The sequence below is a fragment of the Anser anser genome, assembly GCF_964211835.1.
Source record: "Anser anser genome assembly, chromosome: 26".
In the NCBI taxonomy this organism is placed as follows: domain Eukaryota; kingdom Metazoa; phylum Chordata; class Aves; order Anseriformes; family Anatidae; genus Anser; species Anser anser.
In genome coordinates, this window is record NC_139747.1 from 2519961 (window position 1) to 2533707 (window position 13747).

The following is a 13747-nucleotide window of genomic DNA, read 5'->3' on the forward strand; positions in this document are numbered from 1 at the left end:
TATTTTTCACCCCTTTTCCCTATTAAATTTGCCTCCTCTCTCTCTGCCGCTCAGTGCGCCCCAATGGCTCCAGAAGTGTCCCCTGGTGGGCCCACCCGGGGAATGCTCTCTGTGGCACGGCAGACCCCCAAATATTTTGGATAAATAAGCTCATCCCCATGTGCCGGGCACCGCACGAACACAGCCTGATGAGGAAAGTTTGCATCCGAGCTCTTGCATGGCTGTCCCTTTGGGTTGGGGACAGGGCCGGGGACAGGGCTGGGGACCTCGCTGGGATGCGGGCGCCCAGCCTGCCCGTCCCCCCGCTCCTTCCCAGCCTCTCATCATGCACAAATCCCTCAACTTTTAAGGTTAATAAAGCCCTTGTTTGCTTAAGATAGCACCTGTTTCTATGGTGACACTTGCAACCCAGAACCTGTTTATCAGCCAGCAAGGAGGAACGGTGACAAACGCAGGCGCAGGAGCAGGCACCGAGCCCCGCGCAGGGCTGGCGACAATGATGGGACATCCAGGACCGAGGACGCAACGGTGACCCCGCTCCTGACCCCCTGACCCGCACCCAAGCACCATTTTCCCCTCTCTGCAAACCCAACCCAAGCGCGTGCAACTCTAGGGCCGGATCCTGCCCACCGCAGGGCCATGTGGCGGGGGGGGAAAGTGATGCAAGGCGCTGGGCTGCGAGCGGTTTGCTCTCAAACCGTTGGCACACGCCTCTTCCCTCCGACCCTACGGCCCTCTCCGAACTGCTCCGTGCCTCAGTTTCCCCAAAACCTCCCCAGGAGGACGCGGGCAAGAGGGGTGGCGGAGGCTCCCCGCGGGTCCCGCTCGGCTCCAGCCTGGCGCAGGATCCCTCCCGGCTGGCAGAGCTGGTTTCCATAACGACTTTCTGCTACAAAACATATTTTGATAAAAATAAAGTTAAAGCGGCGAGGCTGTGCCGGAGTACAAATTTGCTGCTCGCTCTCCCCCTCCCCGCTCCCCACGGAGGGGGAATAAGGCCGGGAAGCTTTCCTTTCCCAAGGGCAGGGATTTCTTCCTTTCCCAAGGGCAGGGTTTTCTTCCTTTCCCAAGGGCAGGGATTTCTCCCTTCCCTTGCTTTTGCCACCGAAGACAAAATGGAAAGCCTTGTTTACTGGATTTCTCTGTGCGCCGGTTCCCACTCTGCCTAGCTACCTGATGCTCTCCAGTATATACAGGATAATGTGATAAATTCATTTCCAATTCACTGCATTATCCTTTGAATATTTTAATGACTCATTGAATGGAGTAAAAAAAAAAAAAAAAGCTATTTCAAATGAACAATTATGCTGCATTAGAGTAAAGGCTGATTATATTTAAACACTGCTTGCATGGATAACGGGACATATCGACCTCCGCCTATAAGAGCTAATTTGGCTCTTATCTCTAAATAATTTTACACTGCAAATTACCATGAAAACCTAAAGGGCTTTAAAAACATTCATCAAAAGATATTATTCCACTTTGTAGCAACATTTTTATTTAAATTATTTTGAATGGGAGTGAAAGCATCTCTCGCGGCTGACAATCGGCGGAGCAGCGCCGCGGTCGCCGATAAGGAGCGGCGAGTGGTACCCGATGGGGATGGGATGCTCCGGCCCTAAATCCACCTTAGGGACATAAATCCCGAGCTGATCCCCACCCTCGGTGGCACAGCCGGGTAGGGCAGCGTGCACGGCACGGGACGTTCCCGCTTGCCTTTGCTCATGATATTAAATCGGGATTTTCCTAAGGGGCAATTTTGGCTCGGCGCCCCGCGCCCTGCCCGCAAGGGAGGCGCTTTGAAGCCACTCTTGCCAAAGGCACTGCAGTTTGCCATGAGGCACCACGTGGCCGAACACCAAAGGAGCTGGCGGCTTTGTGGGGATGCCCAGGGGTGGCTTTAGGGGGACACGGTGTGGGTGGCGAGGCCCCTGGTGGCACCACGTGGCGCAAGGGGGGCAGCCACGCAAGGGATGCGGAGGGATGCTTCGGTACCCCGGGCACGAGGAGGAAGATGATCGAACATTGGGGCTTGGGTCCAGCAAAGATGTGACACCTGGTCATGGGAGAGCTATTCCCATTCCCCAAAAACTCCTTTCTTCCCCAAAATCCAGCCTCCTGCAGGAAGAGCTCCCTCCTTATGGCCTGGCGAGGAGCTTTCTGACCTCGCTACTGAATTACCCAAACGCTGGGGAAAAAAGCACCTTCCTTCCATTTGTGTTGGTCTTAATCCCGCATCTTTGCTTAAATGATCTTATGCTCCAAAAAAAAAAAAAAGAAAAGAAAACCACAATAATTAGCAATAGCAAACGCCTCGGAAGGATCTGTGTACAGAAGGGAAAACAAGAGCTTGGGCTTTTTTTGCGTTTAGTAAATATTAAAATTAATGAGAGACTTTCAGGACCCTGTTGTTAGAAATGCAGAAGGGCTTCTGTGAAGGATTAAAAAAAAAAAAAGCCCTATACACAAATCTCTGCAATTATTCTGAATGCTTTATATTTTTCAGCCAATTATGAAATTCATGGAAAGTATTAATATCTAATTTTAATTTGCTCAATATTCCCATTAACAATAAAAAGTCTAATTAAGGTATCTGTACAAAAAGCCCTTAGCAGTAATTTCAGAGAATAATAGCAGAGAATGACTAGATATTTCTTGTTAAATGCATGCTGCAAATTAATTGATATCTTAATTAGACTTTAGTACTAAGATTATTAGTTAGATTGATTCAGAGTTGAAACACCTCATCTTTTAAAAGACAAAAGCAAGCAGGAGAGGAACAAACTGATTTTCCAAAACCTCTCTGGAAGCGCAGCGGCGGCACTCGGGGAGCTCACGGTCACGACCCGCCCGTCCCCGACCCATCGCGCTCTCCTCCCAACACGTGTTTGTGAAACCCAAGGGATAAATCCGTGACATTTTCACCAAAATGGTTGGTTTACCCCCCTAAAAAAAATGATAGCAAGCTCTCTGAAGCAGCTTGCTGTCTATGCAGATAGAACCGTCAGTGGGGAGTTTGCGAGGCGATTTTTTTTTTCCCAGCATTTCCTTAGAAAAGGGTAAAAAAAAAAAAAAAAAGAAAAAGAAATAAGCAGCAGCAATATTTTTGGCCCAGCTTCGCTCTATATAGTCTCAGGAAGCGCTCCCCTACCTACACGCCGAGCACGATTTACATTTCCCTTGCAAACGCTCCTCCTTTGGGATTTCACCCGGAGGCGCGCGCCCCGCCGGGAATCGCGCCCGCTGGGGCAGCGCCACCGAATGCCACCTCCCGCTTGGGGACGCGCCCGAGGAGCGGCCGGGGACACTCACGCGGACGTCGGCGAGCAGCCAGTGCCTCCAGAAGCGGTTCCTGGGGTCGGCTCTGCTGGGCGCGTCGGGGTCCACCAGCACCAGCACGTACTTCTTGCTCTGCAAGAGGGGAGAGCGTTTGGGTACGGCGCGTGGGACCGCGGGGCACCCGTGGCACATAAAGCATGGAACAACCCCCAAACCATACAGGTTTTCACTCTTTCCCACGCATGCAGGCTTGTATTCGTGCAAAATCTTGGATAATACAAGAAATAAGCACTGTGCATCATAGGGGAATGCAAGGCATGCAGACTTTCTCGGGACATTTTCCTCCCCGTGACCTAAGTCTCTCCAAGGTGCTTGTGGAGGAAGAACGGCTTGTTGGTGTCCCACCAAAAGGGCACCAAGGAAGATCCCCCCCAGTGCTCCAGGAGCGGATGCCAGGATATTTCCTGAAACCACTGCCCAGCTCCACTCATGGGTGCCCCGGTCTCTCTGAGGGTGTCCAGCACCCAAGGGTGCCACCTGCACGAGGACACAGGGAGAGGATTTGGGTCCCTGCAGGATGGAGCTGGGTTTGAAGTGACCTCTGGAGGCTGTGGGTGGAAAACCTGCTGATCCCCGGGGGATTTGGCAGGACCTCAGGCACCAGATTATCCTGCAAGCACCCAGATTAAGGGATCTCTATCCTAATGAGACCTCCAGGTGCATCTGTCAGCTCGCCAGCGGTGCCACGCTCGGCTCCAGAGCACCCAGGGGCTGCGATTTCAGGAGCCGCTGGGGGATTGAGCCATGCGGTTCCCATCCAAATTAACCGGAGCTCTGTGGCTAAATCCCCGTGTCGCTTGTGAAACCGGGCAGGGATTTTCGCAGCGGGATTGCTGGGCCAGAGACAACTGCTGTTGCCCCATTTCACAAGCCCTGGTCTTGGTGCCATGGGTCTCACCATGCCCGGGGAGCCCCCAAAGCCCCTTTGCAGCCCCCGGAGCCGTGCATGGCTCAGCCCCCGCTGCAAACACCAAGCAACACCTCTGCGCCAAGAACTGTTTTGCCAGAAATCCGTGGATTTCAACCCATTTAGCAAAGAGCTTGCAACAGTTGCAGAGAAAATCCCGGGCTGATGCAAGCGCCCTGCCCGAGAGCGAGGTGCCGGCGGCGCCGTGCCTTACTCCCAGCCCGGCTCAAACCATCTCATTCCCAGTGGGTTTGCATCGAGCATGCAGATGTGCACCCAAAAAAAGGGGCCACCCTACGGGGGACGGAGCTGGGGACATAGTGGCAGGGCCGCCACCTCCCTGCATGTGCTCTTGCAGCTGCACCGCCCAGAGCACCGCGGAGAAGCGGAAATATTTCATCGCCGGTGCCGAAAATGGGAAGGAGGAGGGAACGGGGAGGGAGGGGGTGGGGGGGGAGAAGAAGCCCGACAACCCAAAAACCCCGCGCCGCAAGTGTGAAGGAATTTGAGCTCTAACTTTAGGGAGGGTACAGCGCTGAGCACGGCGCTTATGAATCTCTCGTTTCTCCTTCGGAGCCCAGCTGGTGGGAACAGAACGTGTAGTCATGGGACTGTCATCGTGTGCTGTCCAGGTTAACATGTAGCATTTCTATTACTATTAACAGACTTTCTGCTCCTCACTCCATCTGTTCTTCGAAATAATTGCAGTTGTACAGACCATGCCTTCGCTACAGGCAGGCTCTGGGGAGAGGATAGTGCTTTTATGCAAAAAAAAAAAAAAAAAGGAAAAAAAAAAGGGAAAAAAAAAAAGGAGAAAAAAAAAGTGTTAAAAAATAACAGCAAACACGAGAATAGAGTGCAAGCGAAGTTAACAGCAGGCTCGCAATTTGGTACAGATTGTGGCCTAGAAAGGTGGCAGCGCACGCGGCGTGGGGCAGACCCCCGTGGGGACGGGCACCGGGTCGGTCCCGAGCCCGGCTCCCTCCGGGTGCGCCGAGACCCTGAGGATTTGGGGGATTTTCTCACTGGACCGCCTGCAGAGCACCTGCAGGATGAAGGCAGCGAAGCCCCCCGTGGACCCACCGTGCGTGGTGCTGTGCCGCCCAAAACGCGGAGGGGTTTCTGCGGGGCCGCTGCTTGCTCTGCTCCTTGCCTCTGCTCGCAGGGTGCCGGCGGGCTGAGCTTTAATTCCTCAATCCCTCCCCGACACGGGCTAACAGCATTAGCTGCTGCCAGGGCTCCGGGCAGGAGCTGGCCCAAGGTGACACCGGAGCTGCTCGGCGTCCCTGCTCTGGGGACTTCTGGGGAGGAGGGAAGTGGGTCCCCGTCCGAAAATCCCTCACTCATCCAGCAGCAGGAAAACGCATTTTTCGTATTTTTCAAAGGAAAGAAAAAGCCTTTTGGGGTCCCCGCACCTGAACGGAGCTCCCCCAAAGCACCCTCACCCCCTGCTCACCCTTCCCTCCCAGCCCAGGCTTCCTCTCGCACCCCTGGGTGCAGCCCAGCCGCACGGGGCCGCCTCCAGACCCCAAAAAGGAGCCCAAATGGTGTCTCCACGCATCATCTTCCCCCTGCTAACCGCTTCTAGAGGGAAGAAGCAGCGACGCACGCGGCTATTGCTGCAGTTCTGATTATCCACAGGTTGGGAAACTTGCTGGGAGCGGGCAGGGCTGCTGCAAGAGGCAGGGAGAGGGAAGCAGGCGGGCCGGAGGGGATTTGTGCGCCGAGATCGCGGGGAGCCGGGGCTGCACGGGAATTAAAGACTTATCCAAACGAGAGCAAACAGGGTGTTAAGCGACACACATGTAGAGCGAGCAGTTTCCTTGGAAACGAGCGCACATGGAAGAGGCACACATGCAGACCCGGGCGGGCGGCTGCCTCTCCCCGGCAGCCGAAGCGGGGCCGTGGGGATTTGGGGACGGGGACGCGGGACGAGGGCACAAGGTGGGCTTTCTCCCCGCTGTGATGGGGAAGCAGGCGGTGCCCAGCTCGTCTGGCCCAGGTAGTCTTCAAAATTCAGTCCCGAAAGGAAGGAGGCAAAGACGAGCAAAGCCCCAGCCCTGCTCTTCGCCCAGCGCCCGCTTTTTGGCACGAGGAAAGAGTTTGGAAACCCCACCTTGTGTTGGAACTCCCCCCCCCCTTGGCTTGGAAACCCCCCCCTGCATCCTCCCCAGCTCCCCCATCCCTCAGAGCCACTCCTGGGCCACATCCACCCCACGGCAGGGTTCCAGCATCCAGCCACGCGAGGCTGTAGGTGACATTTCAGTGCACCCTCACCTCTGCAACCGACCCATCCGGGCACGGAGCTGCCACTGCAGACGCAAACCACGGCACCAACAGCTTAAGGCGACAGCAGAGCAAAACTTCCCCTGCATTGCAATAGCCCCGTGTTATCTTGCTGCCGCCCTCCTAGGAAGGATTTGGGGCTGCCTTTGAGCAGCCACCAGCGCACGGGACGCGGTCCTGAGCACGCAGCACCCGGCTGGGAGCTCACACCGTGGCACGATGAGCAGGGGAGAGCTCGTTTCATGCGGCTGCAGGACACAAAATGCAAATACACCCGAGGAGAGAGGCTCACAGACGGGCAGGGAGCGGGACGGGGTGCCCAGGGTACCCGAAAGCATCATCCCGGCTCTCCTGCACGGGATGCAGAGCGCCTGTGCTCAGCGCGAGAGCCGGGGCGCTGCCGCTCCTCCTGCTAGGTGGAAGTGCTGCAAGCACCAGCTGAGATCTCAGAGTCAATCTGGGCTTTTTTCTTGGCTCGTCCCCAGTACTAAAAAGTTTCTATAACGGGCACGTAGTTAGCAATTCTGCTGCTGAGGCTTCGCCAAAGAGAAATTCTAGCTCCTTCTTCTGTGGCTAACGGCACCGGGAGGGGTGAGGCAGGCAAAAAAAAAAAAAAAAAATGAAAATGTTTGCAACCAAGTCGGTTATTGTGACTTCGGGAAACGGAGCCGCAATTTTCGAGGTGCTTTTTCCCTTCCTATTTTAAACCAGAGCCTCGCAGCTTTCACCCCCCCCCCCCCCATCCTCCTACAAAATAGGTCAGCAATATTAACCCTGCTCAGCAGGACTTGCCCAAGGGGACAAGCGGCACAATCTGAACGCTTGACCCAAGCATCTCGTCCCCCCCCCTGCACTGCCCAAGGGAACTTCATTGACTTTCTAACACGCCGCCCCCCCCCCTCAACAAGCCGTGCAGTCAGGCTGCTCTCCCCCAGCTCCCCGGGGGCTAAACCAGCCAAATATTCATGCAGCCTGATGTCCGAATAATAATGGATTAATCTCGGATCGTTACGGCGAGCCCGGTCGATCTGTTAGGTTTATTCCCAAACTGAGGCCTTCGGATGGTGTAAGAAACGGGGTTATTTGCTACGAAAGGAGAACATGCTGTTTTCCTACAGAGCAGAATAGACCCACAATAGGTGTTTTATGCTCTTGGTGTAACGAAGCAAAAAGCAGGGTGGCCTCCCAAGGGGTGTGCACTGCCGTAAATACGGACGGGCAGGACGTGCCCATGGAGGAGGCTGCATCCCTGGCACGTTTTGGGGTGGGATGGGAGCAGCAGGCTGTCCCTCCTTGCTCAGAGACCCCATTGCAGGGGTTTCCCCAAAACCAAGGTCCACCCAAGTCACTGCCACCACCCGCATGGGATCAGGGGGATGACCCCAAAGCGGGGACCCCTTGCTAACACCCAGGGAAGGGGGCATTGCAAGCTCACCACTGCCCATTCTCCATCCAGGAGATGGATACAATAAACAGAAAAAAAAAGGGAAATTTTAATTCCCTGCAAAAAGGGAATTAAAAAAGCAAAGATCCCCCCCCAAGAACCAAAGCAGGCTGTGCCACACATTCCCTCCGCGCGCCCCAGAGCTTGTGCTCCATCCCCGCCTTTCCCATAGCTATTTATTCCTCTTGGAGATGGGGACAGCTCTGGAGGCGAGCTAATGAGCACCGTGCTAACGAGCATTGCGCTGCCAGCCCCGGGTCGGAGCCGGGACACTGGCCATCACACCGGGACCACGCTGGGTTTAACTGGGAAGCGCGGCCGGTGCGCGAGGAGGAGGCGGCGGAGCGCAGCCGTCCAGCCCAATTACCGTCACGCGCGGGGACACATGGGCTGGTGGCGTTTGACATTTGCTGCAAAATATTGTGATGCAAAATGGCACCTCCGTCACAAATTATTTTCCGAATCTTGGCTTGGGTTTCGGTGGGTTTTTTTGTTTGTTTGTTTTTTGGGGTTGTTTTTTTTTTCTGTGTGTTTTTTTTTTTTTTTTTAATTTTTATGTGTGTGTGCATGTGGATTGTTTTGCTGGGGACGGGGAAGAAAAGCAGGATGGCATGGGGTGACTCTTGCAGATGAGCAAAGGGAAGCTCCATCACCTCCCTGCACGAGCAAAGAGCTCATGCCAATGGTTGGCCAAAGCAACCATCCCCATCCCAGGAGACCCCACGAGGCCATTTTTCCCTTTCCCCTGCATTTTTGTAGGGGTGTAAGGCCAGGATGGAGCCACAGCATCACCGGTCCCAGCCTGAGCAGCGTGGGGCTGCCTGGCGAGGTAGGGGTTACGGTGCTGGGAACTGCTGAACCTGGTGCCACCAGACACCTGGGAAAGCTGAAATGACTTTAAATGCCTAAACATTTTAAAACAAACCCTGGAACAATTCAGCTCCTAACTCCTGCCTGCTTTCTCTCGATCGCTCCCTCTCTCTCTCCCATTTTTACGGTTTCCAGAGCTGTTTTACGCCTCATTACCTGCACACTGTGAGTGATGTCTGTCGGTCCTAGAGCTGTAAATACCTTAAATCATGCTTCATTAAGAATATCTATGGTGCTATTAAAGAGCTATAATAGACAACGAGTTAACAGATGATTAAATATGAACTCCATTTGTGTCAGTCACCGGCGTGCGAGGAAGAGGCTTTAAGTTTTTTAAACTCGCTCTCATTATCTGCCGAAGAGCGGCTGGGGGAAGCGCGGGCGCTGGCATGGGCGCGAGCATCCCCGCGGCGTGGGTCGGTGGCTCGGAGGCGACGAGGTGGCGAGCCCTTCGCTCGGCTCTTCCCATGCACGCAAACCCACGCAACCGATCGGGGTTCGGTGCCCGGTAGCCAGAGATTGAAAATAATAATAAAATAAAAAATGTTGAGTAAAGGATGGAGGAGGAGGAGGAGGAGGACGGGGTGGGGAGGTCGATGGGGTACCCCGGAGGAGAGGATGGAGAAGGTTAATGGGGCGGATCAGGATCCAAAGCGGGCTGAGCGCCGCTGGCTTTCTCGATAAAATAACATCACCGGTGCACGGGAATGGGGATTAAAAAAAAAAAAAAAACGCAAATTCAACAATAATTAATAGTAAAATCCCACGAGCGCACAAAATACTGGGGGAAATTAAATAATGAGCGCCGCGTTATTTTCCGGATCGAATTTTTTTTTTCGCCGTAAAAATAGAGCGCCCCGCGCTCCGCCGGCTCCTCGCTTATTATTCCCCGACGCACCTCGACCCCTCGCAGCTCATCCTGACCCCGCTCGCCGCAGCCGCCGGTGTGCCCGTGGGGACCCCCGCCGCCCCCGGGGCTGTGCGGGAGGCCGGGGGGGTCCCGGGGGGCTGCGGGGGCCGGTAATTGAATCTCGGCTCTTCCACGCGGCCGGAGCCTGCCTCGCCATTAAGCGAACTGGAAATGCCATTTCCGACTCGTCCCAGCTCCGAGGTGCCCGCAGCTCCTTATCATTTGCTGCCGTCCCCTCTGCTCCCTGCTGCCTGACCTCGCCTCCCCGCCGGCCCCGGGGTCAAGGAAGGAAATTAATCCTGGAGCCCCTTGGGAGCGGCGGCAGATTGCATGCGCTCCGCTCGCTCGCCGGCCGACGATGGATGAAAGCATTTCGGGAGCTGCGGGAGCAGAGCCTCCAGCCCCAGTGCCACCGCGTCCGTTCGCCTTTGGGAATCCACCCTGGGCGTTTTTAATGGACTGCAAGTATCCGAAAACCCAGCCAGGGCCTTCCTCCCACCCCGGTGCACCATCACCACCTGTTGAGCTAAACCAAGAAACGGCTTCGGCGAAATAATAACCCTCCCCACTACGCACACCGCTCTTGCCAGGAACAGGAGGGAGAAGATGCTCAGCTCAGAACTTCCCACCCTAGTAAAATATTTAATAATAAACTCAGAAGAGAAGCCAACTGTCTCCCTTGGATGTGGTTTTCATTTGGAAGTTAATAGGATTTTTATTCCCATCCAAAACCTTTTTTTTTTTTTTTCTCACTAATGTATGTTTTGTTCTAATATATCCATCTTGTCATGCTAAATAAAATACAAATCCTATAGCCACAGCCCAACTGGGAGCAATGCAAGTCCATGCTGCAATACGTTTCTCTCCAGCACATGGACACAAGCCACTCTCCCAGCCCCGATCACTTTTCCTAATCAATCCCCCCCCCAAAAAAAAAACTTTAAATAACATTTTAAATCCGCCAAGCGAGGAAAGCGTCCGCGTTAACGTGTTAATTTCCACGCTGCCTTGTTTCTTTGAAACCCCCTGAAAAATGGGGAGCTTAAATGAATCCTATGAAAAGGAACAGTGCATCATTAACGCAGCCAGATCCGTATCACAGACTGCAGCAATTACCGGCCGGTGAAACACTGCAAGCTGTGAAGAGCTTTCATTACCAGGGGTTCTGCAGGTCGTTCACCTCTGTCCAATCTTACGCTAAAACAAGCATTTTCTGCGCCGCGGATTCCAGCTTCATTTAAATCCGTAATTGCTTTGATTTCGGTACATATGGAGCGCGGGGACTTCATGACTGAGAAATCTATTAGGCAATAAGTTTGCTACTTTTAGGGGGCCGCAGCCGGCTCGCCTCGGCTCTGCCCGGGTCGGGGGACGGACGGGGAGCCTGATCCCCACTGTTACGTGCCCGGGTCACCGAGGGGAATGCAATCAGCAGGCCGGGATGCTCACAAACAATCCCCTCTCACCTGCGGCCCCATGCGGCAAATAGCACTTTTCTGAACCTTGAACGAATATCTGGTGGTTCTTCATCGTTTCTGCGGAGGGCGCGGCGATGCTCGCGCCTGAGCGGGGCGCAATCCCCCCGGCACAGTTCGCCCTTATCCCATCTTGTCCTGGATGGAAATGTTTTGGGGAGGGGGATTTTTGCACCCCATTTGTATTCCAGGAGGAATGGGGGCTTCTCCCTGTTCTCGTTTCCTTTTTTTTTTTAAATAAAACGCATTTTCGAGAATCGGGGGGCACATCCACCCCCGTGCATTAGGACCCCCCAGTTTAGGAGCTGTGATTCACACACCCAGCCGAATTCCAGGCTGCACCCCGGGGTCGGCAGCCGGAGACAAAAGCCTGCTCTGCTCCACGCGGGTCCGTGCCCAGCCCCGCACGGCAGCGCCTTGCAGGAGCGCATTAAACGATGCGATTAACGCCTGTCACGTGCGCCTCCTTCTCTCTTCCAGGCTCTCCCGGGGGAAAGAAGCTGCACGTGCAGAGGAAGGGTTTGTTTTGGTGGGGTTGCATTAGGGTTTTTTTTAAAAAACGTGTGGCACGGGGGTGAGGATTCATCCCCAAGCGCCCGGGTAGGGCTCGGGGATGGGTGCGGGCACCTCGTGGCCATCCCCTTGCTCTCCAGGGCCAACTCCTGCTTCCAGTAACAATGCCCATTTCCTGCTGCCTTTGAGCAATCACTGATGGCCAACGTGGCCCAGCCCAAACCCCAAAAACAACCCCAAATTCTGGCACCGTGCCGCTGCTGCTCCCTTTCCTGGCAGCACCCAGGGCGATGCCCAGCCAGCAGAGGACGGGGATTTCGACACAGGGCAGGGGAGACACGGCCGGGAAGCTGGCAGCGATGATGCAAGCCAGTGGGGAAATTTGTAGGAAAAATGGGGATAGGATGAAGCAGTTTGGGGTTTTTATTGCTTTTTGGCTGGGCAGATGGGAACGGGAGGTTTGGGTGCTGCAGGTGAGAGCGAAACAAAAGGGATGCTGTGCACCAGGATGGGCTCAATGAGCACCCAAAACACTAAAGCCACCAATTTTGGGGGGTCACCGGTGCTGGGTGGGACAGGGAGCGCTCCCCCCCACATCCAGGACCCTCTTCTAATTAATTTCCCCTGCTTTATTGCCCCCTCGCTTTAATTGCAATACAAATATTCGCTGATGCAGCTATCGTGCACATGAATTGAAGCTGGCGGAGGGTGTCATTAGGTCTAATTTCTTCATTTCTTTTAGGGCACGTGAGGGAAAGAGAGAAGAGCGTTTCCTGCACAGATTTCTGGTGATAAAACCTCGTTCCAAGGTGGGTTTCTTTGTGGTGCTTTTTTTATTTTTTTTTTTCCCTTTTACTTCAATATACTGAAAGCAAAATTTTGCCTTACAGCAGCTCATCTGGGGGTGAAATAATCCACTCAACATTAGATTATCAGCTCACGCGCATTTGCATTAGAATAGGACAGCAGAGCTCCTGGGATGGAGCGAGATCCACCCTGGGAGTTTGAGCTACAAAACACGCAAATTCAGCAAAAAAAAAAAAAAAAAGGAAAAAAAAAATTAAAAAGAGCAGAATTATCCACCACTGCCCACCGGCAGTGCCAAAACACGATGCTCTCCCCAGGGCGTCCAGATCCCCGGTGTCCCCAGGGTCACCGAGCCTGAAGCCAGTGGGGCAGGGGGCTGTGGCGGTGCCGGATCGGTGCCGGATCGGTTCAGGATCGGTGCAGGATCGGTGCAGCCCTTTGTTCCGCCCGGCCTGACGCTGCACCTTTCCCGCAGCTGTCAAAATGAAGCCGTCGCCCTGACGGCCGCCCGGGAGCCGTGTTACAAATGTGACGGTCCCCTTAGGCTACAGCGGGAGACATGGCCAAATTAATGAGGATGTGACAGAGTTTACGGGTCAGATTAGACTCCTCTCCCATGGCTCCGCTCGGCGCGAGGCTGAAAATTGACAGAGAAGAAGGGGAAGCGCGGGGCGAGGGACCGCGAGGGTTTTCGGGAGTGTGTGCGCTCACCAAAAGAGCAATCCTGTACTTGTCACAACCCATCAGGAGCTCGGTGGACGAGCGCGGCGCCCTCGGTCCCTCCGGTGGGAGAGGGGAAGGGAAGCCTCACCTCGCCACGGAGCCGAGCAGGCTGCGGGTCTGCAAGCACAGCCTAGCAGCTCTCCGACTTCACGTCCCCATTTAGAAAGAAACAAAGCTTTTATTTTAATTTATTTTCCCCTTCCTTTGCCCGATCTGGAAGGCAAAATGCTTTGGGGCAGACCAGAGATGTCTCCAGCTCGGAGCAATTCGGCGAGGGGCACCGTGCACGTGCCACAGCTATAAGGATCTGCTCCACTTTTGCTTGCTCTGCGTTTGCAAACGCACAGCAGCTGCCTAAAACACCAATGATCCACGGTGCCAGCCCATGCAAGAGGTGCTCAGTGCCTTTGGAAGACCATCAGCTTTAGAAATACCCGATAGCTGTGGCTGCTTCCGAAAACACCCCTATATCA

General features: G+C 54.5%; 1 protein-coding gene across 5 annotated transcripts in view; it reads right to left on the reverse strand.

The window, feature by feature from the left end:
- Positions 1-13747, reverse strand: part of PEBP4 (phosphatidylethanolamine binding protein 4) — a 63433-nt gene that overhangs the window by 29909 nt on the left and 19777 nt on the right. For 4 of the 5 annotated variants that reach the window (XM_083811706.1, XM_083811705.1, XM_083811707.1 and 1 more), the window contains exon 4: positions 3313-3411. The exons of the other annotated variant lie outside the window; for it this stretch is intronic. In XM_083811706.1, coding sequence (XP_083667832.1) covers positions 3313-3411 — 99 coding nt within the window. The remainder of the gene's footprint in view (positions 1-3312; positions 3412-13747) is intronic. 5 annotated transcript variants of the gene reach the window in all.